At 41.2% G+C, this 23,995-nt stretch overlaps 2 protein-coding genes across 6 annotated transcripts in view; both read right to left on the bottom strand.

The window, feature by feature from the left end:
• Nucleotides 1-227: 227 nt before the first annotated feature.
• On the bottom strand, nt 228-12,712 carry sonb (SON DNA and RNA binding protein b). 2 transcript variants are annotated; one of them, XM_023427073.2, is made up of 20 exons: nt 12,564-12,712; nt 11,833-12,057; nt 11,158-11,192; nt 10,783-10,982; nt 10,247-10,413; nt 9,752-9,948; nt 9,288-9,564; nt 8,410-8,603; nt 7,566-7,718; nt 6,791-6,966; nt 5,992-6,126; nt 4,762-4,848; nt 4,149-4,364; nt 3,828-3,938; nt 3,255-3,371; nt 2,565-2,712; nt 2,324-2,392; nt 1,768-1,883; nt 1,148-1,249; nt 228-945 (listed from the first exon to the last, which is right to left on the bottom strand). In XM_023427073.2, exons 1-20 carry the CDS (start codon nt 12,644-12,646, stop codon nt 868-870), a joined length of 2,886 nt encoding a protein of 961 aa, XP_023282841.1. In that variant the 5' UTR covers nt 12,647-12,712; the 3' UTR covers nt 228-867. The 2 variants fall into 2 exon arrangements, with proteins under 2 accessions (XP_023282841.1, XP_023282842.1); XM_023427074.2 differs by having other exon boundaries at nt 9,288-9,558.
• Nucleotides 12,713-13,712: 1,000 nt separating this feature from the next.
• The window catches only part of hecw2b (HECT, C2 and WW domain containing E3 ubiquitin protein ligase 2b), a 27,910-nt gene continuing 17,627 nt past the window's right edge, over nt 13,713-23,995 (bottom strand). For all 4 annotated transcript variants that reach the window (XM_087179508.1, XM_087179507.1, XM_087179509.1 and 1 more), the window contains 19 exons: nt 23,098-23,248; nt 22,884-22,987; nt 22,647-22,771; nt 22,257-22,442; nt 21,446-21,598; nt 20,902-21,004; nt 20,647-20,743; nt 20,474-20,557; nt 20,099-20,208; nt 19,640-19,760; nt 19,420-19,533; nt 19,104-19,256; nt 18,894-18,992; nt 18,658-18,787; nt 18,101-18,247; nt 17,647-17,761; nt 16,953-17,038; nt 16,716-16,828; nt 13,713-16,610 (listed from right to left, as the gene is read on the bottom strand). In XM_087179508.1, coding sequence (XP_087035634.1) covers nt 16,499-16,610; nt 16,716-16,828; nt 16,953-17,038; nt 17,647-17,761; nt 18,101-18,247; nt 18,658-18,787; nt 18,894-18,992; nt 19,104-19,256; nt 19,420-19,533; nt 19,640-19,760; nt 20,099-20,208; nt 20,474-20,557; nt 20,647-20,743; nt 20,902-21,004; nt 21,446-21,598; nt 22,257-22,442; nt 22,647-22,771; nt 22,884-22,987; nt 23,098-23,248 — 2,303 coding nt within the window. In that variant the 3' untranslated portion in view covers nt 13,713-16,498. The remainder of the gene's footprint in view (nt 16,611-16,715; nt 16,829-16,952; nt 17,039-17,646; nt 17,762-18,100; nt 18,248-18,657; nt 18,788-18,893; nt 18,993-19,103; nt 19,257-19,419; nt 19,534-19,639; nt 19,761-20,098; nt 20,209-20,473; nt 20,558-20,646; nt 20,744-20,901; nt 21,005-21,445; nt 21,599-22,256; nt 22,443-22,646; nt 22,772-22,883; nt 22,988-23,097; nt 23,249-23,995) is intronic.

Here is a 23,995-nt window from a genome sequence, read left to right as displayed (position 1 = left end):
ATGAGAGGTCAGATGAAGAATCATCTCCACGTGCTCAGAATATAAAAAAATGTCTTTTAGAGTCAGGACTTGTGTTTTTCACAATTTTCAGAAAATAAATAGAGCATTTATTTTTACAGTGCAAAAAATGATCATGACATATGTGTGGGAAATCATCAGATTAAGAGTCAATGAAGCCTTTAGACAAAGAGTGGAATGGGTGGGTGAAGCACCATTTCTACGCCATATTATAAATATAATCTTTATTTTGTGTTTACACATTTTTAGAAGGTCAGTTCCACAAAGTTTAACAGCATCTTGTATGAGAAACATTTTGTTAGAAGGACACCAGGCCACAAATATATATATCGATATATATATATATCGATATATATAGTACCAGGACCAACAGAGACACACTCATCTACAGATAGAACTTCTCATCCAACAGCCCGACTCAGCTCTGCTTCAATGTAACCAACAACAAATCTACTGCAGAGAAACTTGTGTCCGGTCGAGGGTTCGATTAAAGTAAGCTAATATACATCAGGCTGAAATGCTACTATGTTATAAACGTCATCATACGCACATAAGATACATAAATACATGCCATCAACTTTTAGCATGAGATGGAGACTCTTTCTCTTTCTCAGTCCTAAAAGCCTGGCAGAAATATAGCGACTTAAAAACCATTAATGTGGTTTGGCAGGTATAAAACTGGTCAGTAGCAGCTTTGATTCAAAGACACTCTGAGCCATCTGGAGCCAGACTGCTCTTCACGGTTCTCGGCTGTTGCGTTTGTTCATGTCTTACAGTATAAATAAGCCACCGGGGTGGGAAACCATTGGCTGGTCTGTCTGTGAGGTGAGAGTCAAACCGTCGAACCATCTATGTGGAGAACAGGGGGCCGGTGGAAGCAGCAGTGAAGACAGGGCCGGTGTAGAGTCCCGGCCCATCAACAGGAACCTTGCGACAAAATAAAACACATATGGATACGTTATTAATATATTATGAATCAAGACAAGGCTAAGGCGTTTGATTGGTTAGACACAGTCTCTGATCATAGCTGTCAGTAACAGTCCAGTCATTCAGTGCAGCAGGTATTAGGTCGTTAGCTGATATTCTGAACTGGTAATGGCGGTAGATGAAAAGTCAAGAGTAATATTACCTCCCCCAGAGCCTGCAGGGCGACTGTAGCTGCCATGGCCTTGGCGTGTTTCTTATTGGGGCTCGCCGTCTGGGGCTGGTAGTCCATGCCGTTCACCGTCACCTGGAGACAACAGCCACGTATGGACGCATGTGTAAATGTCAGAATAAAAACTAACACCATTTGACACTGAAGATAAATTCTCTGTTATGAGAGGGTGTGCTCAGGAATTCCACGCTACATGTCAAACTGTTTAACTTAGAGATGGGGCTCTGCTGGAGCAGAACATTGTCTTTGCTCAGCTTTATCAGTGATTTATTACATTCTGTATGTCTTTAAATAAAAAGAAAATATAGAAGTAGGAGTAGGGATTAGTGGATGGAAGCAAAGCTTGTGCATTTACTTAAAAAAATCCTCCAACTTTGCAGTTTTGAAACTCAAATGTGAACATTGAGCTTTTAGCATTTAGCTCAGATGATCACTGAGCCTCAGTCCAGGCTCCTGAGCTGCTGCTATGACTCGTTGTTTTGTTGTTGATGAAGAAAGAAAAACAAAATTCGAGAATCAACATGAGAATTTCTTGTTATTATGTGATCTGTCAGATGCGGAAGCTTCTGACGCTCAGAATCAACATGACTCACCTTGAAGAGGAAGTTCTTGCGGTGGTCAGGGCCACTGTGGTGAACCATGACAAAGTCCGGCTGCATGATCCGCCTCTTGTTGCACAGCTCGATGAGTGCAGACACTGGGTGCTTTCCTGTACACACACACACACACACACACACACACACACACACACACACACACACACACACACACACACACAGAGGCAAGAATTCATCCATTATCATTATTAATTTTATCTGGGTCAGTCTCCGCCGTCTCAGATCCCCAAAAAGAGACATCAACTAGCATTTCTAATCCTGTGATGGGAGATATAAGACATCAAATTCAAATCTAATTTCTAAGTGTTCAGGAGTCAGACTCCCTCTCTACATTAAAGAACAGGCTTTAAACTGTCCTCTTTGATAAAGCTTATAGAGATGGATCAGGCGAACCATCCCATAGTTCTGTCTCATTTTCATCATGAAAAGCAGGTCATATATCCTTTTTCATTTTTGAAAGGAAGCAGTGGAAACTCTTCAGGTTGATTTTCACTGAACAAACTGTGACTGTGTTTGTTTGTTGTGTCTTTACCCATGAGATCCTTGGTTACCACCAGTCCTCCCGTCTGCTTCTGTGGCTTCTCTCCTTCAGCCACAAGTCCTGCGACACAAAACATCACCGCCACCATCAGCATCAGGATTAGCACCTCTCCGCTAATGACATGAACAGAAGCTAATCTGAGTCCGGACATGCAGCTCTATGTACGGAGCAAAAACTATCCCATCCTTGTAAAGCATGTGCTGTCTGTCTCCAGTGTTCTGTGGCGTCAGACCTTTGCGGTCGACCTTGAAGTCGATGATGATTGGCTCCACGGTGCCCTCGCGGTTCCTCCCTAGGCCCTCCCCCGTCCTCCAGCCCATCTTCCTCATGAGGAACTCCCCGACGCCGCCTGATACTGGAGCTGCCCTGAGGAACTGGTCCTAACGGAGACACAGAGTCAGAGTGCAGGACAGGATGAGGGTATTCAGCTGCCAAGTCATTAGGAAAGTATTAATGCAAAGCCGCTGTTTATGCGATTTTAAGATCACTTTTTATTCATCTTCATAACAAAAACACCATTAAAAACATACAACATGTACAACATACAATAAGGAGAAAGAGCAGGTAGCAGCAGACAGGTGAAATGAATAAATACCAGAGAGCAAATTATATTCATATAAAAAAAAAAATCATTTATGATTTTCATGTTGTTTGTGTTATTTTCTTGTTCCTTCTCATCAGAAAGTCGAGTGATTTATTTGCAGGCATCAAATCACTCAATGGTCTTTGTGCCGTATAAATGTTTTTAGAGCACACAGTGGATGTAAAATGGGCGGAGCTCCAAGAACTCTGCAATCTCTTTTCTCTACATTGAGCTTCCAGGAGCTTAAAAAAGCCTTTGTATTTATGTTACCTAGGTATATGCTCAGTTTTTGTTAAAACTATCTCAATGATTTTATGTGTGTGTGTGTGTGTGTCTTACCTTCTTCAGCCAGGCTTGTGGTCCGCTGGTGGACAGCTCCTCTGAGCTGAGGACCTGTGCTCCTGTGGAACCAGTGAAGAGACCAGGGACAGTGTTGGATTGGGCCCACGCATCCACCTGTGACAACAGGACACTTGTATTAGATCAGAGAATCAAAGCTTTAATCAGATGCAACAGTCTAATCAAGACAATATAGCTCTTTTTGCAGCAGTGCTTTCTCTAAGACACACTGTGAACACACACTAAAACAGGCAATGAAGTCACAGTGAAGCTGGGATTTTATTTTGAAGTGATGGTAATGTTGGGTTGCACTTTTTGTTGGATGGATTTTTGTACTGTACTTATTACATTCTAATTCACTACTAGTGGGAATATTGTACTTTTTATTCCACTACATTCATTTGACTATTCTTCCTATTTTCTTTATAAATTCAGATTTTACATTTGATGATCTTGTAAAATATGATGCATTATTTTGCCTTAAAATAGTCAAAAGTATATAACATAGTAAGAATTAGCTCAACATAATAATGCATTGTAACTAACAGTCAATCAGACTTGTGTGTATTGTACCTGCTCTTGCGCGCGGCTCAGCATGCAGATGGCACTGACATCGTAGGGGTTCTCCGCCAAACGCCTCTGAGCTTTGATTCGCTCCGTTACAGCCTGAGAGATGTCCACTGGCTGCAGAGACAGAGACAGCTTGAGCTTCATTTTAAAGAGTCTTCCTGCTATAATCGCAATAAACATTGGATTATTGTACCATGCGTTCACTGGTTAGTTGTCATATTATGTTACTGTATGTTCCAGATTATCTGCCTGCATGCATCAGTCAATATTAAACTTAAACTGTTATCATTTTAAAAACATTACATTCATTCAGCACATTCTCACCTGAACTAGTGGGTCAGGAAACACACTGTCAGCAGCTGGCACAAACGCTGGCTGCTCGACAGCCTCGGGTGACCCCGCTGCCGCCGGTTCACCTGAGGAGGAGGTGGCTGTCGCTATGGGAACGGTGGTCGGGGTCTTTCTGGAGGCAGTTGAAGCTTTGTCTGTTGTTTTGTCAACAGGAACCCATTCTCCATAGGCACCCAGCGCCTCGCCCTCCTGGAGAGTGTAATACATCAAACGGTTGTTTTTTGTAACAGTGACATCGATCAGGGGTTCTCAACCATTTTGGATGTAAGGACCAAAACACCTTAAGTTAAGATTTTATTTACATTCTGAGTTTGTGTGTTCACTTAACTATTTCAGGTCTTCTCCTTATCTTAAGTCTTAAACTTCAGGAATCACTTAAAGTCACTTAAATTGACCTTAGAGACCAAAGTTCACCGGGGTGAAGTTCCCCTCAAAACAACAGGAGGATGAGATAGCAGGTACAACAAGTGCTAATAGGAGAAAACAAAACAGTCTCCATGGAAACAGTAGACTGCAGGATGGTTGTAGGTAGCAGGTTTGCTGTAGTTCTAAACTTTGAAACAGTGTTATAAGACTCAAATCTGACCTTTTTACGATGTTGGGATCCTGACGACACAGGAAACTCCTTGGCGATGCCCGCGTCACTCCGCACCGCCGGACGAACTGTCGTGTTCTGGAGGGGGAAAAAAAGAGAGGAGAAAGTGTTCATCCTCTTTATTTTTTCTCCAGCCTGTCGCTCAAGTCTTTAATATTTACATTTAATAAAGTATTCCCCCACATAACACTGAAGAAGAGTGCACTTACTGGCTGGCAGGTGTGTGTTAAAATCATATGTCAGGACACCTCAAACAGAGCCAATAAATGATGGTGCATGGTATATTACACTGCAAGAAATCATAGCAAAAATACTTATGCCCGCTCTACACTACCGTAGAAGTCAGTGGTGAAAGTCATCTGCCTGTGGGCCCTATTTTAATGGCACAAGTGCAAAGACCAACACAAAGCAGACAGACGGCGTGGTGATTAATACAGACGAATCAAGATGCCCTTAGCCGATCACCGTGACAACAACAGGACAAAACAAACGCCATCTCCAGGAAATTATATTGTTGTCTGAATTGGGCAGAGATGCATGATGGGAACACAAAGCACCATAAATCTGCAGCCAGAAGCAGATGGTGTGGGTTTTGTGATTTTGTCATAATTGCTGTGTCAAATCAGAAATTTCCAGAATTAGGTCATAATGTTTCAAGAAAAAAAGTCCTAATATTACCAAAATAAAGTCATAATTTTACAAGAAAAAAGTCAGATTTCTTTCCTTAATGTCGCCCTAATCCCCCGTAGAAATTCTCAGCACATCATTTAAGACGATCATCTGCCGGGAGTACCAACAACTAATTTTGTGTCGGTCTCATTTGAATGCCCCTCCCTCCTCTACAACATGTACACTGCGTTTAAGACCAAAATACCATGGATCAAGAAAATTTCATGTTAACGGATGAAGCACTGCTTGGATTGGTTGCACCGCCATTGAAAATAGGGCCCTATATGTCAAACTGTTATTATTTGATGGATAAGGGTGTATACTAACAATATTGAGATATTATTTGTTTCATATTCTTATTACTGTGAAATAGTGGTTAGATTATTTCCTTGTCATTTCTGAGCTTTATTTTGAAATGTTACCCAGTATACTTCACTGTTATCTAAGTGGTGTTCACCACACATTCACATACACTCACAAGACAGGAAACCATCATTCACATTAATATGTTAACTAATATAAGACACCGTGTGGTCCGTGCATGGATGTTACATTGATGCTGAAGCTGATGGCTTTCTGCTCTCGGAGAGCCGATCCTCCAAACGGTTTCCCATCATCCTCTTCGTCTGAAATGTGAGGCACAGCCACCGGCAGCTCTCCTTTACTGTCCACGATCATCTTGCATTTCTACCAACACACACACGGCAAATTCAGTTGCCGTCCACACCACCGACATTAGTATTGTTTGACATTTTTGCATAAAATATGACTTAAACACAGGTTCACTATGTTAAAGTGGTTACTCTTGTTTTAAGTTTTCTATGATCTTTCTGAACTTGACATTAAATGCGTCCTATAATTTTATAAAAATATATCAAATACCTATAGTAAACGTTTTATATGTACATTTATTAACAATGTCTATATGATGAATTTTCATTCAGTATAACATGTTGCCACCATGTTAATAATATTTATTTAATTAAAATGTTTCATTCTTTATTAAAACAGCATAAACATAAAAATCTATATGTTTATAATGTTTTTCTTATTTAATTCTTATTCATTTTCAATACGTCTCAGGCTTTTGGACTTTACTGTATATAATATCAACGTACATATGAATGAAATTGTTCCAATTTCTAACATGTTTCATATATATTTTTACATATATGTTTTTATTTCATATATATATATATATATCATATATAGAAATTCAATATATGTACATATATAACACTAGTGCATTGGTAGTTACAGATGGTAGAGAATTATTTTTTACATCTATTACCATTACAATTTTTTGGTGTATCGTAAATATCTGGTTAACAAGTGTAGTCTGTGCTCTTACATCAGTAAACTCCTTAATGCTGATGCTGTTGGCCTGCTTCGCCACTTTCCTCTTCACTTCCTCCAAAGCAGCGCTGTTGGGTTGAGTAGCAGCAGGGGGAGGCTTGTTGGTGATGGAGGGCAGTGAGAGCAGTGAAGACAGAGTGCCCATGTTGGACAAGGCCGCTGTCATAGTGGCTGTAAGGGGCATAAGAGACACTGAGAAAGACAGCAAGAAAAAACAAGTACAGCTGCTGATTCAAGTTCGATCCAAGCCAAGGAAATTCAATATACAGATATAAAGCATTCGCAAACTGTGGGTGATAAGTCCTTAACTTTAACCTAAAAAAATATAATTTCATTTAATTCTAATTATATTTAAATGAATTTTAAAGTTATGTTTTTAGGCAGTTTTTTGTCTGTAATGTGAAGGGACAGATAGACGAGAGGGGACGACATGCAGCAAAGGGCCCAGGCTGGATTCCAACCCAGGCCGCTGCGGTACCAGGTGAGGTTTTATTACATATACACATCACATTACAATCAGCTCCTCGTGGTCGTCTGCCTCCTCCACTCAGACTAGTTTCAGGTTACATCACTGTTTTTCCAGAGTCATAGAATATGGACCATTTGTGTGACATTTGTCATAATTGCTGTGAAGTCTTGAGTTATGGCTAAAAAGACCCTGACCTAACCCTAACCCTGACCTTTGACCACCAAAATCTAATCAGTTTATCTTTGTTTCTGGACTAGACAGTGATCATCATGCAGAAAGAAGACAAGAATCAAACTCATACCGGCCGTCATACTGGCCATGGCAGCATTCATGGCCATACTTGGCAGAGACAGAGGAAGCACCGTGGACCTCAGGCTGGCAGGGATGGGCATACCTGCTTTGGCACACATAGCAGCAGCATTGGCCTTGGCGATCTCCAACAACTGGTCCTTATCTAAGGAAACAAAAAGATCATGGAATCAACTGATTAAATGGATGAAGTTTCTTTATACTGGACATATGTAAATATCTAGCTAGCTAGCACCCTCAGCACAACTTGTCACACCATCAGTTGCTTGTGGATGTTGCCAGAATTATGTACCTCAACCTCTCAAGTAATGTTAGACATTACTATATAAGATTTTGCTATCGCTACATAGCTAACATTAGCATTAACAGCTGTTTACTTACCAGTCTTAACAAGAGCTTCAGCTTCAAGTCAAGAGGTTATAACACATCCTCAGAGCAGCCTGGGCGCTACAGCCACTCAGTAATGGAAAGTGACGAGGAAGTCGGAACAGGCTGGAGCTAGCTGGTTAGCATGCTAACTTTGGTATAAGAAAGGAAGTGATAGAAATAAAAGCAAAGTGGCAAATGGAGGAATGAGGTTTGTTGCTTAACTCGCAACACTTCTTCTTAACTTATAAGTAAACAGCTGCTAATGCAGAAAACAGTGTGATTGGTAAACAGCCACTTCTCTTCTTTCCCAATATATCAAAGCAGCTTTTTTCCACTGCTGCAGTGTTTTCAGGGTTTCTTTGAATGTGGATGCAGCACACTGATCCCCTCTTTGTAAATAATAATGAAAACAAGCAGCACTACAGTTAGTTTACAGGATTTAAATGAGTGATTTCACAGTATCTGACCCAGTTCACTGATGCGTTGAGGGCTGTTGTTTGAAGCGCAGTGTTTCCTGGTGGGGGATCTATTTTTGCGGAGGATGAGCACGGGGGAGTGACTCGGCTCTCGTTTCCAGCGGTCCCTCTGGCTGTACGTCGCCCTCCTCCGACCCCGCGACGCCGACCATGAGCGCGACCTCCGCGCCCTCCTGCCCCCTGACCTGCAGAGACGACATGTGATTCTATTTTCATCGTCAGGCATGAACTGTGGAATGTGAGACCGTGGTATGGGAACTCATGTCATACATGATGTGAGTTATGTGCACACAACATGAATACTCCACCTTCCCCAAGTCTCATGTACCCACAGGAACAAATTACTAGACTGTTAACTGGTGCATTTATTTAGCTGATCGATTAGCTTAGCCACTTAGCTTCTCCTTTTAGCCTTTGTCTGACACTCTGGCGAAACCAAGCTAAACAATCCCGGTTGGCCATGGGATGTAACAAGCTCTCAGACAGGAGAGGCTAAATGACTAAGCTAATCAATTAGCTAATAAGAAAAGGAAAAGCATCATGTGTTTAGCATGATAGTTTACGTTTGTATGTTTTTGTATATCCATTTTTAAATCTGACGTATTCATTGATGGATTAATCGTTCATTTATAAATTCTTTTTACAACTCCTATTTTTAATGCCGATTAAAATATATAATGAAGGAAATGCTCTATTACTTTTCCTGTGACATCACTTGCCCTCCATACATGAGGACCAACATGTCACCTTAATCATTTGAGTTCATGATGGACAGATGGACAGTGTTCAAAACTCTTTGGTAGTGATTAGTTAATAACTATGTTTAGGATATAGAAGATCCTGATAAAGAAAGATCCCAGCCACTCTACCTGGACCGTGACCTCGTCCTCCTTGAAGGACTCCTGGATCTGGATCCCTTCCTGTGGCTCCTACACGGTGACTTGGATCTTCTCTGCCTTTTCGATGACTTTCCCTCTTTGCTCCTCTGTGGGGATTTGGCTGCTTTTCTCTTCTTCTTCACTGGTGACTTAGCGTCGGGGGCAGGGTACCTGGGGTGTTCTGATGCTTTAAGCTGAGGGGAACCGGGGGGCTCCACGGCCTGGTCGGGTTCAGTCGCTATGGACTGGGATGTGCCACAACCTGCAGCTTCAGTATAGACCACAGAAGACATTACTTGGACATTAAAAGATATGACACATTCATTATTTTACCACCACAAGAACAAGCTGCAGTTAAACCTGTGTTGTTTGGGTCAAAGTCACATGATCACTTAAATCCTGAGAAGCTGTGGTTCAGTCTGAACCCACACGCTGTGTCCGGTCCTGTGTCCTACCTTGTGTGTGTGTTGTAACCTCTGCTCTCTCTTCTTTTGTCTCTGCTGGCTTGTCCCGCCGGTCGGGGCTCTGCAGCTCTTCTGCCGGCATGTGTCTCCGGGTCGGGCTGGAGGCCAGCGGAGGCGGCTGGAGGCTTTTTGAAGGAGCCTGGGGCGACTGTATGGATTCACCCAGAGCTGGCGTGTTCTCAGAGGAGCTACCAGCAACCAAACCATGACAGGATGAAGCAACAATGAGGAAGGCAGGACTATGACGAACACCTCTTTGTTCATGTGAGCAGCCAGACTGTTGCTTTTCCCACAGTATTTAAAGTAGTAGCATTATCATGCAATTGCAGTAAGTGTGGGCAAAATGTTGTAATCATATCATTTTGGGATTCACAATCATATTTAGAAAGCAGAACCTTAAAAGGTTTTTAAGAATATTACAAAAAAACCAGTGAAACAATTTACATTTCTGTCAAGAATCAATCCACTGAGGGTTTTCCTTCATACCTGGACCGGGAGTGAGTCCTGGATCTCCGGTGGTGGTGCCTACACCTGGAGCGTGAGCCCCTCCTCGCGGAGCAGGAATGTGAATGATAATCGGAATGTGACTGTGAGCGGGAACAACGCCTTCTGCTGCAACTTTCCTCTTCTCTTCTTCCTTTGTTGGAGCTGTCCTGTTAGGAGGTAACAACGTTGTCATGTCACTGATGTATATAGTGTGCATGATGCTGTTTGTCTTCATCCCATTATGAGGGCAGATGTAGATGAACTGATTAGATTTTGGTGGCCAAAGGCCAAAGGTCAAGGTCAGTGTGACCTCACAAAACACTTTTCAGTCATGACTCCAGACTTCACACAGCAATTATGACAGAATTTCACACAAATGGTTCATATTTTATATGATAAACAGGGATGGAACGTGAAACTAGTCTGAGTGAAGGAGGGATACAACCTCAAGGAGGTCATTCTAGTTATGAGTAAACTAAGGTCAAGTTTTACTGCCAACATTATCACAGCATGTGTTTGTTTTTTGGTGTTTTTACCTGTTTGGGGATGATATCTGGGAGTTCCTCTCGTCGCCTTGGCGATAAGCTTTGACCACATTTACTATCCCTCTGCTTTGACACATACTCCGAGTCAGAATCTGACGAGTTCTCTTCACCTTTCCTCTTCCTCTTCTTCTTCTTCCTCTTTCCCGACGAGTGCCGCTTGTGGCATTTGGACTTACTCTTCTTCTCCTCACCTGGACAGACAGCTCATACAGTTAATTATACTTATAGCTTGTACAACTACTGCAAACCTAGATATTATATAGATAAGACTTAACGTAGCAGTATTCCATGGTGGTGCTGGTACTTTAACTATAGTAAAAGATTGGAGAAGCCAATCAACACAACAGTGTATGACATAAGACTCACCTTGCTCCTCAGTCACCTCTGTTGGTGTTCCTCTTCTATGAAGCAAAGATAAAACCTGAGTTAGGCACATTTGAAAAGCAGGTATTAATGGTGAAATGGCAGGAAGTCAATGTTTTTTATTTTGTCCAACACAACAGAACACGAGCTAAACTTTACAGACATACGGTTGATTGGACTTTCCCTTGGTTAAAGCTTTTTAATTGTTTTTTATTTTTCAATGTCTGTCCAGCTTCAAATGCTTTAAGACAACCACTGGATCTTATCGAAGGTTCTACATTTTCATATTTTACACACTTTTCATGAGTTAACATAGTTTGCTAAGTTGCATAGTCTCAAAACCAAAGATGATTTACATATACAAACGCAGCAGTAGAGGAGTGCCCAGTTCAGAAGCAGTTTAACCAACTTCTCTTTTAGTGTGTGTGCAGTCTGACACAACAGGATCCTGTTTTGCTTTGCTTGTGTGTGAACAGCAGCTGTTTGTGTTTAGATTGCTGCTGACTTGGTGATGCTTTATTCTGCTTTTGCATCACAAGTGCTCAGCAATTTGATTACTGCTGTTTTGGTTTTATTGTTTTAAGTTTTTGCTCTATTAGAGAAGTTACTAGTACCCTGTTTATGCATGGTATTATTCAGGTGTAACCACAGTGTTATTATTTATATAGGACCATTTACCTTGACTGATGTTTGCTTCCTCCCTCCATTTCTGCCAAAGGCTCTGAGCTGCTCTCCTTCTCCTCCTTCTCTCGGTTCCTCCTCTTCTTCTTACTTTTGTGTTTTTTGTGCTTTTTATGTTTCTTTTGTGACCCACATTCCCTGAAGTCTTCCTGTTTCTCTCTCTCTGAAGTGGCTTTGTCTGTCCCGTCCATTTCACTGCCAGCACCCACTCCTTCACCAGCACTGATACACACACACACACACACACACACACACACACACACACACACACACACACACACACACACACACAGGCAGAAAGGGGGATTTTACTGTCCAACACAGCTCAGACAATTCATTCATTCATCCACAGAACTGTTCCAAGGAGAAGTTAAGTTAACCAGTAAATCTAAGTTAGCGTGCTAACCAGTAAAACTTCGACTGAATATCTTGTTTTTACCACATTACCACAAACAGGACCTCTCCAGTCCTGACATGCTGTTTTTAGCGTTGCTTTATTTACACCCAGCTAACCCCACTATTAATAAATTAACACCGCTCCTAGCTGGTTCTCTACGTTTAAATGTGTAAACATATAGCTAACGTTAGCTTGTAAGGTAAATTTAGCAACCAGAGCGATAACCGGCCTCTGTAGCTGGAAAACTATCATGTTTGTACAGTTTATTCCCTAGTTAGCTGATTGTATTTAACTGCCAATAAGACGAATACAAAGCACTGCGTTGACATACGATTTGTCTTCATTCTGGTCTTCAATTTCTCTGATTTTACTCAATATGAAATCTTGGAATATTTGCTCTATGTTGGCCGCCATGTTTGAATGTGCATCTCTTTATGGGTCCGTGTAGAATCGGTTTCGCCCCCCACTGCGTTCCGGGTCGCATCTGTTTCCATTTCGAGGGTCTCGCAAGATCCCACTAAGGGAACTATGGAGTATTAGGGCTACTCTGAGGGAAAGAAATCTGAAATTTCGTGAAAAAAGTCATAATATTAGGGCGAAAATGTCATAATATTAGGAGTAAAAAGTCATAATTCTACGAAAAAAGTCATAATTTTATGTCATAATTTTTTTAGGAAAAAAACTCAGAATTTACAGGGAAAAAAATCAGAATTTTATAAGAATAAAGACATAATATTATGAGCCTAAGTAACCATGGTGATTTACCCTGGTAGTGAACCACCGTCGTATGACTGAAAACCCAGCGTTAAACCTGAAGTTAATTTCTGTTTCGTAGTCCAGGCATCAGGGCGGCCATTTTTAGGTTCAGATGAGTCAGATAACGATCATCAGTTTGCTTTAATAATGAAAGGGTTACTGTCCTAAAATTTCTTTTTTGTTGTTGCCTAGCCAGAGAAAAGATTCACTTACTGGTCAACACTTCTCAACCGGGACAGAAGCCTGGTGGGTAAATTCAAAGTGGACTTTGGTTCTCTTTATACTAGGTCACTGCAATTTTCCCTTTGCTCCTGTCATAATTACTATGACCACTAGATATTGCCTAGCAACAAAACGTAACTATGGGTCACAGAAGACCTATTGGCTCGTTTTTTTGCAGGCCAGTCTCAAGGCTATTTTATTTTTATTAATCCAGATGAAAACAGAATATATACTCTTAAAGCATTAACAAATAGACCCCAGATACTGTTAAAAAAAAGACAGTTTCAGAGTTGTAGATTTGTAGAAACAGGAAAAAGGCTGGATTAAATTCTATATACTGTGAGATAATGCTAGAACAGGAAAAAAAAAAATTACAACTGGAACAATATGGCAGAATATGTGTTTTAGGTTCTCAAGAAAAAGACAGGACACAAATATTTATTTCCATTTATTATCCTGTTCAATTGCAGTCAAACATTGAAAGAAGAAGACAAAGCTTGCATAGAGAGATGAAATTTTATTTTAGGAGGACTGCTGACAAACATTCAGAGTTAAAAGTGAGGTGGACTGTACAGACAGGGGTGTTAAACGTGAGTCGGCCGGTTAAAGCTCCAAACTTTGGTTTGACAGACACTGGGCAGTGCATTCAGTGAGGGAAGTAATACCATAATTTTTTATTATGAGTATGAAATAGTTTGATAATCAGATTTGAACTGAGCCAAATTCACACATGAGAATTTATGCAAATGTACCATCCCTGACTTTGCATAAAATGCCCCGTTAAGTTGTTTTTTTTACCTTTACGCATAAAAAAAACATTTTGTAGAGTATCGGACTGTCCATGGTAACATTTGTCCAATAGAAGCCAAGTTAAACCACAACAAAAAATTGGAAAGGTTATGTGAAAGACAAGACAAAGTCTTATATTAAGATTTACTATGTTTGAGACAGTAAGTGAAAAATGATGAGATAAGATTTACTAAGTCAGAAATAAGAGAAACAAAGGTGATAGTACGGAAGAGGATTACTTTCTTTTTTATACATATATATATAATTATGACTTTAACCTCAAAATTCTGTCTTTAATCTCAGAATTCTGAGAAAAAGTCAGAATTCTATATAAAAAAATTTCACATGTAGCCCTAATCCTCTTTTGTACGATGTCATGTTTGACTGTGAGATTTATTAGATATTAAGTCACAATCTAGACTCAATCAGTCAAAATTATGAGTTACTATCTCAAAATTAAGTAATTGTGAGATTGAAATTTTGAAGTATTAAGTCAAAAGAATGAAATTTCTTTTTTCTTTTTTCCATGTTACAGGCCTGCGTGTGGTTGTACAGTTTGTTCAATGTGGCAGTTCAAGGCGTGCTTACATTCATAGTGCAGGGTGGAATGTCACTGAAGACGGCAGCAACACGTGTCTCAATATACGAAAGAGAGAAAAGATTCACTGCAAGCTTATTTCAAACTCTCATGCTTTTCTCTGTGATTCTAGTCAGAGTGTGCAACGTGAATAACAAGCCAATAACAATGAAAGGAAAATGGATTCTTCTTAATGAGCAACAGCGAATATGCTGAGGAGACATATTTATGCCATCTTATATATTAATGTACGTCTAAAGTCCTTTTCTGGACTTAAAAATGGCTGTTTAGAAATCATGTGACCTGACTGTGTTGTTGCCACCAGCGGTTGTAGTTGATCTTTGTGAAAAATTTCTGTTCTGATCTGGGTCCGTGTTGCAGCAGGGGTGGATCTAGAGGTAGGCATGTGGGGTAGCAGCTGCCAGCTCACTGCTATAGCCCCCCCCCCCTCAGCTTTTAGCCTCTAAAGCTATAATTGTAAAATAATGAATTTCCAGTCAACTGTCCAAAGCACTGAAACAGGCAAGGCATACGGAGAAAATCCATAACTGATAATCAAAGAACAACCATTTTCTTAACATTAGCCAAATGCTACAGTGCTGAGCTGATGCATTCATCCCCTTCACTTCCTGCCATGCTAATGTATTTCATTTTTTTTTCCTTTTTTGTAATTTTAGTATCTATAAAATGTGACACATTGCATTGTGGGGCTGTTAGCAGAAAGTAGTGTACATGCTACTTTTTTTTTTTTTAATTCCAACTGTCTCAATTTTGAGAAGAGAAGCAGACAAGTCGTATGTTATTTCATGTTGGGACCCCCCACCCACCCCTCCCATGCCACCCTGCCAAAACCTCATAACACCCCATGTAAAATTTCGCTTTGTATATTTGGCTATGCAATTTTCCATCTTGAGATTCTGGTTATTTTCAACAAACTTTAGAAAATAGACCTGGATCACAGCTAGTTTCAAACCATAAGATACATGTACAAATACAAATACATGTTGAATGTTATTTAATTTGGTACCACTTCACAAGAAGACGACCCTTATAATGGATTTATGAATGGTTTATAATTAGGTTATTAATTATAACACTTTATAAATCATAAATAAACAATTAAATCCTTTATAAGAGTCGTCTTATTGTGAAGTGGTACCTTTAATTTAATCATCAGCTGAGGAGGCTCTATGCTTTTGCCAGTTGATCCAGATCTGGTATAAAAATCACTCCCCACATAAAGTTAGTTACATTCAAATCACAACATGTCACTGCCACATCATTAGAAAATCACTTTTTTCTTGTAGATGAAAATACTGTAACAACGATACCAAAGCTTCTGTTTGGACTCCAAAATCAACTGTGGGAAAAGTTCACTGGACAAACTTTACCAAAAAGATACCTCAGGCAGGTAACTGCCTCAAAAGCACCATCTACAAGAGTGCAGTTCCTACAACGAGCCAACAGGGGGCGCTGTACTACAAGTGCATCACTGAAGCTCACAGTTCCGGACAGGCCTTACGATCCTTTGAGGTCCATCAAGACGAGAGTAAAAGGCTGAATCCACTCGGCTTCTGCAGTGAAGGCAGTGGTTGCTTCTGGTGATTTGTACATTTGTACACGGTATCAAAGAGGAAGCGAAAAAAAAACAACAAAAAAAGGAACATCCTGGTCTCTGATTTGGTCGAATCCTGGCAGTTAACAATCCCAGTCCCGAAGGCAGCGTGGGTCATTATTCGTCACATCACACAGGTGAAAGCGTGTGTTACTAAGTAGGCGCGAGATACATGCAGGTGCAACAAGAGAAGGCCAGAGTGCAGCCTTATGCTTCAAATGTCTTATAAAATATAATTAATTAAACAAACTTTAAATCCAGATGTGGAAGTCCTTCCAGTTGTTATTCACTACCGGGGGAGGTGGGTTCATTCCAGTCCAAAGGTACTGGTCTCCTCCACAGCGGTCAGCATCTTCTCATACAGCATCGAAAAGGAAGGGTACGGCGGCAGGTCCAGCCGGTTGAAACAGGTGTGAGCTCTGTAGACGGACACAGGAAGTGATCAGTGACATCACAGCGACATGTCATTTCCTGTTTTTCCTGTAATCTGGATATATCAAACCGTGATGAGATGGTGAGTTAACCTGGGCAGTGAGGTGACCTTCCCCCACTTCTCCACACAGAATCTGCGAGGTCCGTTGCTGCCACGCAGGGAAGCGAAGCCCTCGTAAGGAATACTGGACGTCCCCGTCACAAACTGATGACGCAGAGAGGAAGACAGGAGGTAAGAGAGACGCCGCCTTCACTTCAAAAAGTTCTAACCTTCTGTCTCTCTCTCTTTCTCACACACACACACACACACAAAACACACACACGCCTACCTGCAGAAGCCGCAGTCTCTGTTCATTGTTGAACCTCTCCACTGCCACCCAGAACCACCGGATAACTATATGGTTGTCGTGGTAACCTAAGCACAAAGAAACCATGTCATGTAACTATGGCAACATAGACAAAAACATGGAAAACATACATGTTAAAGATGAGGCAAATAATCCCAAACTTCCAAACAAGATGAGTTCAAACAAGCATTTCTTTTTCTACCACTTCAACATTTCTGTCTTTCTTTATTCCTTCATTTTCTTATGTATTTTTTTTATAGTTTAATAGTTTAACATGAAGGGAAAAAAGAAGAATGGAAAAATGGGATGAACAGCACTAGGAGATGAGGGAGGAAGTGCACAGTAGCTGGGATGTCTGACATGTTTGTGTTTCCTGTTTGAGTCACAACCAGTCCCTTAGGGTGATTCTCAACCATAGCCTCTCCCAGCTCCTCAGGAGGAGGCATTGTGGGTAAACAGCCAGTACACAGCCTGGAAAAGCAGTTGTGTGAAGTCTGATCAGTTTCCTCAAGTGATGAGTCCTTTGAGCCAGTAACATGACACACCTAAACCTCCGACCAAGGAGGTGCATTGTTTGTAATGAGGGCACCGGGTTTTTTTATATTATATATTTATTTATATATTATTTATTATATAAAATAAATTGACTCCATTCATCCTTCTTTTTCTTCCATACCTCCTCTGTACTCTGTGTTGTTCCTCCAGTCTGATAAGTCGATCTCAGCAGTGCCGGCGATCACCAGCTCCAGCTCTCTGGCATCAAACACTGACACCAGCCTGGCATCCACCACCTAGGTAACGCACACACACACACACACACACACACACACACACACACACACACACACACACACACGAAAAACAAACAAATTAATAATAATAATAGTGAAAACATATTGAAACAACATTTTTGCAGCTCCCTTTCCTTAAGTCAAAATAAAAGCCACAAAATATTAAAATTAAATTAAATAAATAGAAATAAATAAATTAAATTAAATTTAAAAAAGAATATATATATATATATACATAGATATAAATTTAAAAAAAAAAAAATAATAATAATAATAGAGGATGAGCAAGTAATTGTGATACATGCCACATATGGGAGTTACATCACACTAAAGCTGTACCTCATAGAAGCCTCTGACCAGGCTCTCAGTCTGCTGCACCACTCCTCTCTCTATTCTCCACTTCACCATCCGCTCTATATATTCCTTCTTGTTCTTCTCTGACACAGGAATGTTGGCTCCACCGGGCTTCAGCTCTCTCTCTGTTATCTATGGGAACACACACACACACACACACACACACACACACACACACAAAATGTAAATACAGGCTGGTGCAAATCTTTATATGGTTTCAGCTGAACAAACTTATCAAGAAATACCCTACAGACTCAACACAAATATTTATATAAACTGCTGTACTGTAAATACAGAAGGCATATATTATAATCCATCAAATCCATCATCCACAAAATTTTTATATCAAAACGTGCGTATATTTGGGACTTTTCTTCACGATTTGAGTAATGGCGAAAAATGATGCTGATGCTGATTGACTAATTAGACGCATGAACTCTTATCCTTTTTACTCTCACCCGTGAGAGCAATTATAAGGCAAATCAACACTGTGGCTAAATGCTAAATGCTAATGCATTTCGGTAATACACTCAGAGTCTGACCTGTCCGAAGACTTCCTCATTGACAGTGAAGGTGAGGTCAAGCATGTCTTCGATGTCGTTGTCCTTCGTCCACTGAAGGGACTGGTGAAACTCCTCATCCAGATACTCTAGATCACTCAGGTCACATGGACTACAAGTGGAAAACTTGAGTGTAAATACTTGCATGTGGGTTTATTTGTGTGTGTGTGAATGTGTCAAGGTTGCTAGCTGAGGAAAATATACGCCCAAGTACTTACATGCGCAGCAGGCCTTTATAGAAAGGTCTGGTGAAGAAGGCGTCCAGCAGGTATTGATGGATCAGAGCTAGACCCAGAATACGACCACTGAAACGAAACCTGAAACACACACATTAACACACATAAAAGCTAATTAGGATGATATATGATTATATACAGTACACAGGCTTCAACAGTGCGACTCATGCGTGTATGTTCAGTCAATCTCACCATTCGTGGTGATTGTCTACAAAGGCGGACATGGGGCTGATCTGAACGGTGTACGTGTCGTTGGCAGAGTATTCGAACAGACCATAATAAGGGTTGAACAGCTCCCTGGATACCAAGAAAAAGAACTCTCTGGAAGGCCCGCTGTAGTCCAACCTGCAACACACACACACATCTTTTGTTGATGATACAGAATAGGTCTAAAGACATGTGAGTAATGCTAGTTTTTCAGTGCGTTAGGAAGTTGATGTGTAACAAACAGTTAATAGCTATTAAAACATTAAAACATCAAGATATGACATATTAGCCATATACTCACCCCTCCTCCCCAACAAAGCTGACGTAGAGCTTGCTGCGCTGCAGGTCTTTACGGGAGTAACACATGATCTGGTTGAAGGCGTCTTCCAGCAGATGGTCACGACGGATGATCAACCTTAGGACACACACATAATCAAGCAGACCGACCAACGCACACACATGTAAGTACAAGGAAACAGAAGAGAAAGGTTGCTCTCTTCAGACAAATACACTGCATTTACTTTAATTTGCCCGGTCCTTGGCCGTAACCTTTAGTTTCAAGTTTCCTGTAGAAGTTGCGCAGTTTGGCTTCAAAGTCTCTCTTGTAGGGAGCTGGAGCTCTGGCGTTAGCTCTCTGAGTACCTACAGAGGGACGAACAGAACAGGAAGTGTGTTAGTAACCTGACATGGTCTGTTACTTTGTAATTAGCTGTAGCAGTTTATTTGTTCTCTTGTTCCTAATTTCCCTGCTTCATCTCTTTCTAGTTAAATGAGATTTAACCGTCTGAACTGATTCGATTTTGGGAGTCAAATGTCAAAGGTCAGCGTGACCTCCACCACTGTGTGTCTTATTGAACCTAAGGTAGAAGTGCAACAGCTGTGAGTCTGTATGAGAAACTCTTCTTCAGCAGGACGGATGCCAGCACAGGATTTTATGAAATAAAGGCGACAAACTGAGTGTAGGTGCTCGTCTCTCCTACCAGGTGAGTTCTGTGGGGACGAGACAGGGGATCCCCGAGGTGACTGACAGTAGCTGGGGTGAAGTAAGGCATGAGGAGGCACATAAGACATGACTTCATCTTCAAACAGACTGCACAGAAAAGAGAGAGAGAGAGAGAGAGAGAGAGAGAGAAACAAATTGAATAAAGTGAATGAATTGAATAGAGTATCTTAGGCTGAAAGAAAGGAAAGAGTGAAGGAAATACATTAAGGAAGGAAAGTGATACACAACCAATTCAATAAGACAAATATGCTATTGGAGGGAGGGAAGAAGGATGGAAGGAGGGAACAAACGAAGGAAGGAAGGCGGGAAGAAAGGACGCAAGTAAGGGATGAAGGAAGGAAGGGTGTCTCACCTTAGCAGCATGACAAGGTCAGCATCTCCTGACAGCCTGGCCAATCCCGACACTCCATCTGTTCGGATCAGTTGCACCTTCTCCCTGTTGTCATAGCAACGTTCAGCTGAGCATGATGTCGGCGACTGTATCCTACAGTTATCAGTTCTCCACATAGAAACCAGTGTGTGTACCTGAGTGAATGGTTGCGGCTGATGTCGGGCTGTCTCTCCTGCAAAATCTCAAAGATGTTCGGTTGTCGTAGAAACGCCACAATCTTGTCGTTGTAAGCTGGAAGACGAGCAAACACAAACTCTGAGCGGGTGTGTGTGTCCTCACTGCAATGCATTCTGGATGTTCTTCAAGCTTGATTTGTGCACTTCCTCTGATATTGCGTGTATGTGCTTGTGTGTGTGTGTGTGTGTGTGTGTGTGTGTGTGTTTACTGACCCACTGGCACAATGTCTTGGCACTGCCCCCTGTTGGCAGAGGTGAAGGTGCTGGAAGGCCGAGGCACGACAGGTGGGCCGGCGTGACGAGTGTCTTCACCCACCTGCGGAGACAGGACGACATGACTGTGTATTGTAGCTACTAAACAGCTGATTTAACTGTAGCTTGTGGTTAGATGCACCACCCGTCTTAAATGTCTTAAGTGTCTTAAATCAAACACACATGCCATGTTGTCTGAAAAAATGCTAGGTCTGGCTAAATGCTAAATGCTAACAGTGACAGAACTAGCAGAGAATCTGGATTTAGAGGCCTAGAATGATGTTCAAACAGGTGTGTGCAACACTGTACACCATCAACAACTACTGCGTTGCCTAGCAACGTAGCATTTTGTGTGCGTTTGTTAGCTGTGGAGTTCATGTTGTTTATACATCTGCTTTATTCTGTTGTTAATTAATATGAAGCAGCAGCTGTTTGATTTATGTAGCTTAATAATTGTCTCTGTTATATTAATATTGTCGTATAATTTTGTGTGTGTGTTTCTTACCAGTCGTCGTGGGCTGACCTCCCCAGCACTGTGGCTGCGTTGGCGGGTCAGGTGTTGGCGGTGAGCCAAGACGCTCGGGGGTCGAGCGCTCTGCAGAGGCACCCGGGGGTCGATGAAGGTGGTGGCACGGCAGTTATGGTCCACAAAGAAAGGCTGCACACACAACACACACACACACACACACACACACACACACACACACATACCATAACCATATAAACTCACATAAAACATAAAAAAATCATCTGAGTTTCTCATATTTAAATATTTTCATTTAAAAAAATCTTACAGTTTGTTTCTTTTGATAGCTCCTTATTTTCTTCTTCTCCTGTGTTTTATTTGAAGTGTTGATCCATAACAAGATATATTTGTGGTTTTAACCAAAAACCTCAATGTAGTTTTACATCCACATTCACTCCTCCCTCAGTAAGAGAAACCAAATCCTGCAAAGTTGGATGTTGGCTCCAGGTGGGCCGGGCTTGAGGCGGTGACTGTTTTGTTGTGACATCACAAAGTTCAGGAAGTCCTGACGGCTGGTTTTAAGGCTCAGTGTCTGAATACAGGCTGTGTGCATTTCTCTGTGGACTGAGGCTTTGATACTTTCACAGTATTAATATAGAAGCTAGACCTGATCTATAATCAAACAACATGGACATCTACCTTTAGACTTTAAAAACGGACACACACACATCATCAAGTTATATTTTGAGATTTTGAAAAAATCTTTTTTAATATAAGTTAAATAACAGGAATCAAATGTTGAATGCTGAGCGTATGTGAGACACTGTGATTGGTGCGGGTGTTGCCCTACCTTGCCGGTGTGGTCGTGCTTCATCTCCCAGCCTCTGGGAAGCTCCAGCTGTTTGTTGGCGAACATGTTGAGGAAGGCCACCAGGTCCCTGTTGTGCTGGTAGCGCTCGAAGTGGTGAGCATCCCGACGAACCTTACTGATCATATGCTTCAGACATGTGTTGGTGGTGAACATACGGTAGGCACTCTGAGAGACAGATGATGAGGGACAGGGGGGAAAAAAGAGAAGGAGAAAGTTTTTTTTAGAGAGAATAAAACAGAGGAGAAGGAAAGACAGATTTCGGCTGGTGACATTCAAATTTAAATTTAAAAGATAATAAATGAAAATAAGAATAAAAATAAATAGAAATAAAAGAAAGGAGGAGGAAGTAAAAAAAACAAGTGTCCATACAGGGTTGGAATGCAGCACAGTGAAGAAGTCAGGGCTGGTGAGGAACTTGGCGCTGGGAGACTGAAGCAGCAGAGTGAGGCGAGACCTGGAACTGGACTGAGTCACACTGTTGTCCCTACGCAGCTCTGCAACACACACACACACACACACACACACACACATGCGCACGCAATATCAGATGAAGTGCACAAATCAAGCTTGAAGAACATCCAGAATGCATTGTAGTAAGAGGATTACCTGGTATGGAGGGGTGCATGTCAGTCTCGTCTGCCAGCAGCTCATTGGCTGGCTGCTCCTCTGGTCTGTTGTCATTGGTTATCGTCCTGCGTATACTCTGATACCTGCAGAGGTGCGTGCATGCGTGTATTAATAACTACAGTGACGATTGAAATGATAAAATCATTATCTGTGCTTGTGTGTGTGTGTGTGTGTTTGTGTGTGTGCGTGTGACCTGCGGTTTAGCTGCTCCATCTGCTGTATGGAGTTGGACCTCTGCAGGGTCTGCGGGGCGGGGGGAGCGGTGGGACGCTGCCACGTCGTGGTTCTGTTGACGTGGTCCACATAGAAGATGCGACCGTGGCTGTCGATACGAGCTTCCCAGTCTGGTTCACACACACACGGTCACAAACGTAAGAACACACACGTTACTTTCACACATCTGTTGGCTAATAAATAGTTGAGTGAGCGCTCTCGTTGATGACACATGATGAATATCTGCTGAGTAGAAAGCCATCACACAGAAACAAAGGATGACTGCAGTTGTCAATGAAATAAACTCTATGGGAAATTGACCTTTACCTTTCAACTATGATATGAACAATACTGGGAATATTGACTCACTGTGCAAAAGTTTTAGGCATAAAAAGTTAAGCAAAAACTAAACAAATACAGTATCTACACAATCATAATAAATACCAAATATATAGGCTACAATCATAAATACCAAAATAAAGTAACAAGAATAGAAAGAAAATAATCTCTCTCTCTCTCTCTCTCTCTCTCTCCATATATATATATATATATATATAATATATATAAATATACAGTATATATACACACACACACACACACACATATACATGTATATGTATATTTATTGCACACTTCAAACAAGACATACACATTGGGTGGTGTGCAGATTAGTCTATTAGTTAAATATTATTATTATTATTATCATTGATATGTGTGTGAAACTACAGGTCTGTGTTCACAGTGTTATGAATGAATATTCGGCAGCTTTTCCTGGTGCGACTGATTTGACTAATTGCATTAGTACTGTACGGAGATGGAAGTGCGCTGTTTGATAGATTAACTCGCTCCAGTGGGGAGACCTGTGGTCAAACTACATC

Source organism: Seriola lalandi, unplaced genomic scaffold, assembly GCF_002814215.2.
Source record: "Seriola lalandi dorsalis isolate HSWRI2012SDOR001 ecotype SW California unplaced genomic scaffold, Sedor1 jcf7180002054850, whole genome shotgun sequence".
In the NCBI taxonomy this organism is placed as follows: domain Eukaryota; kingdom Metazoa; phylum Chordata; class Actinopteri; order Carangiformes; family Carangidae; genus Seriola; species Seriola lalandi.
Note: the sequence above shows the minus strand (reverse complement) of the source record. Positions and strands in the feature narration are given on the sequence as shown.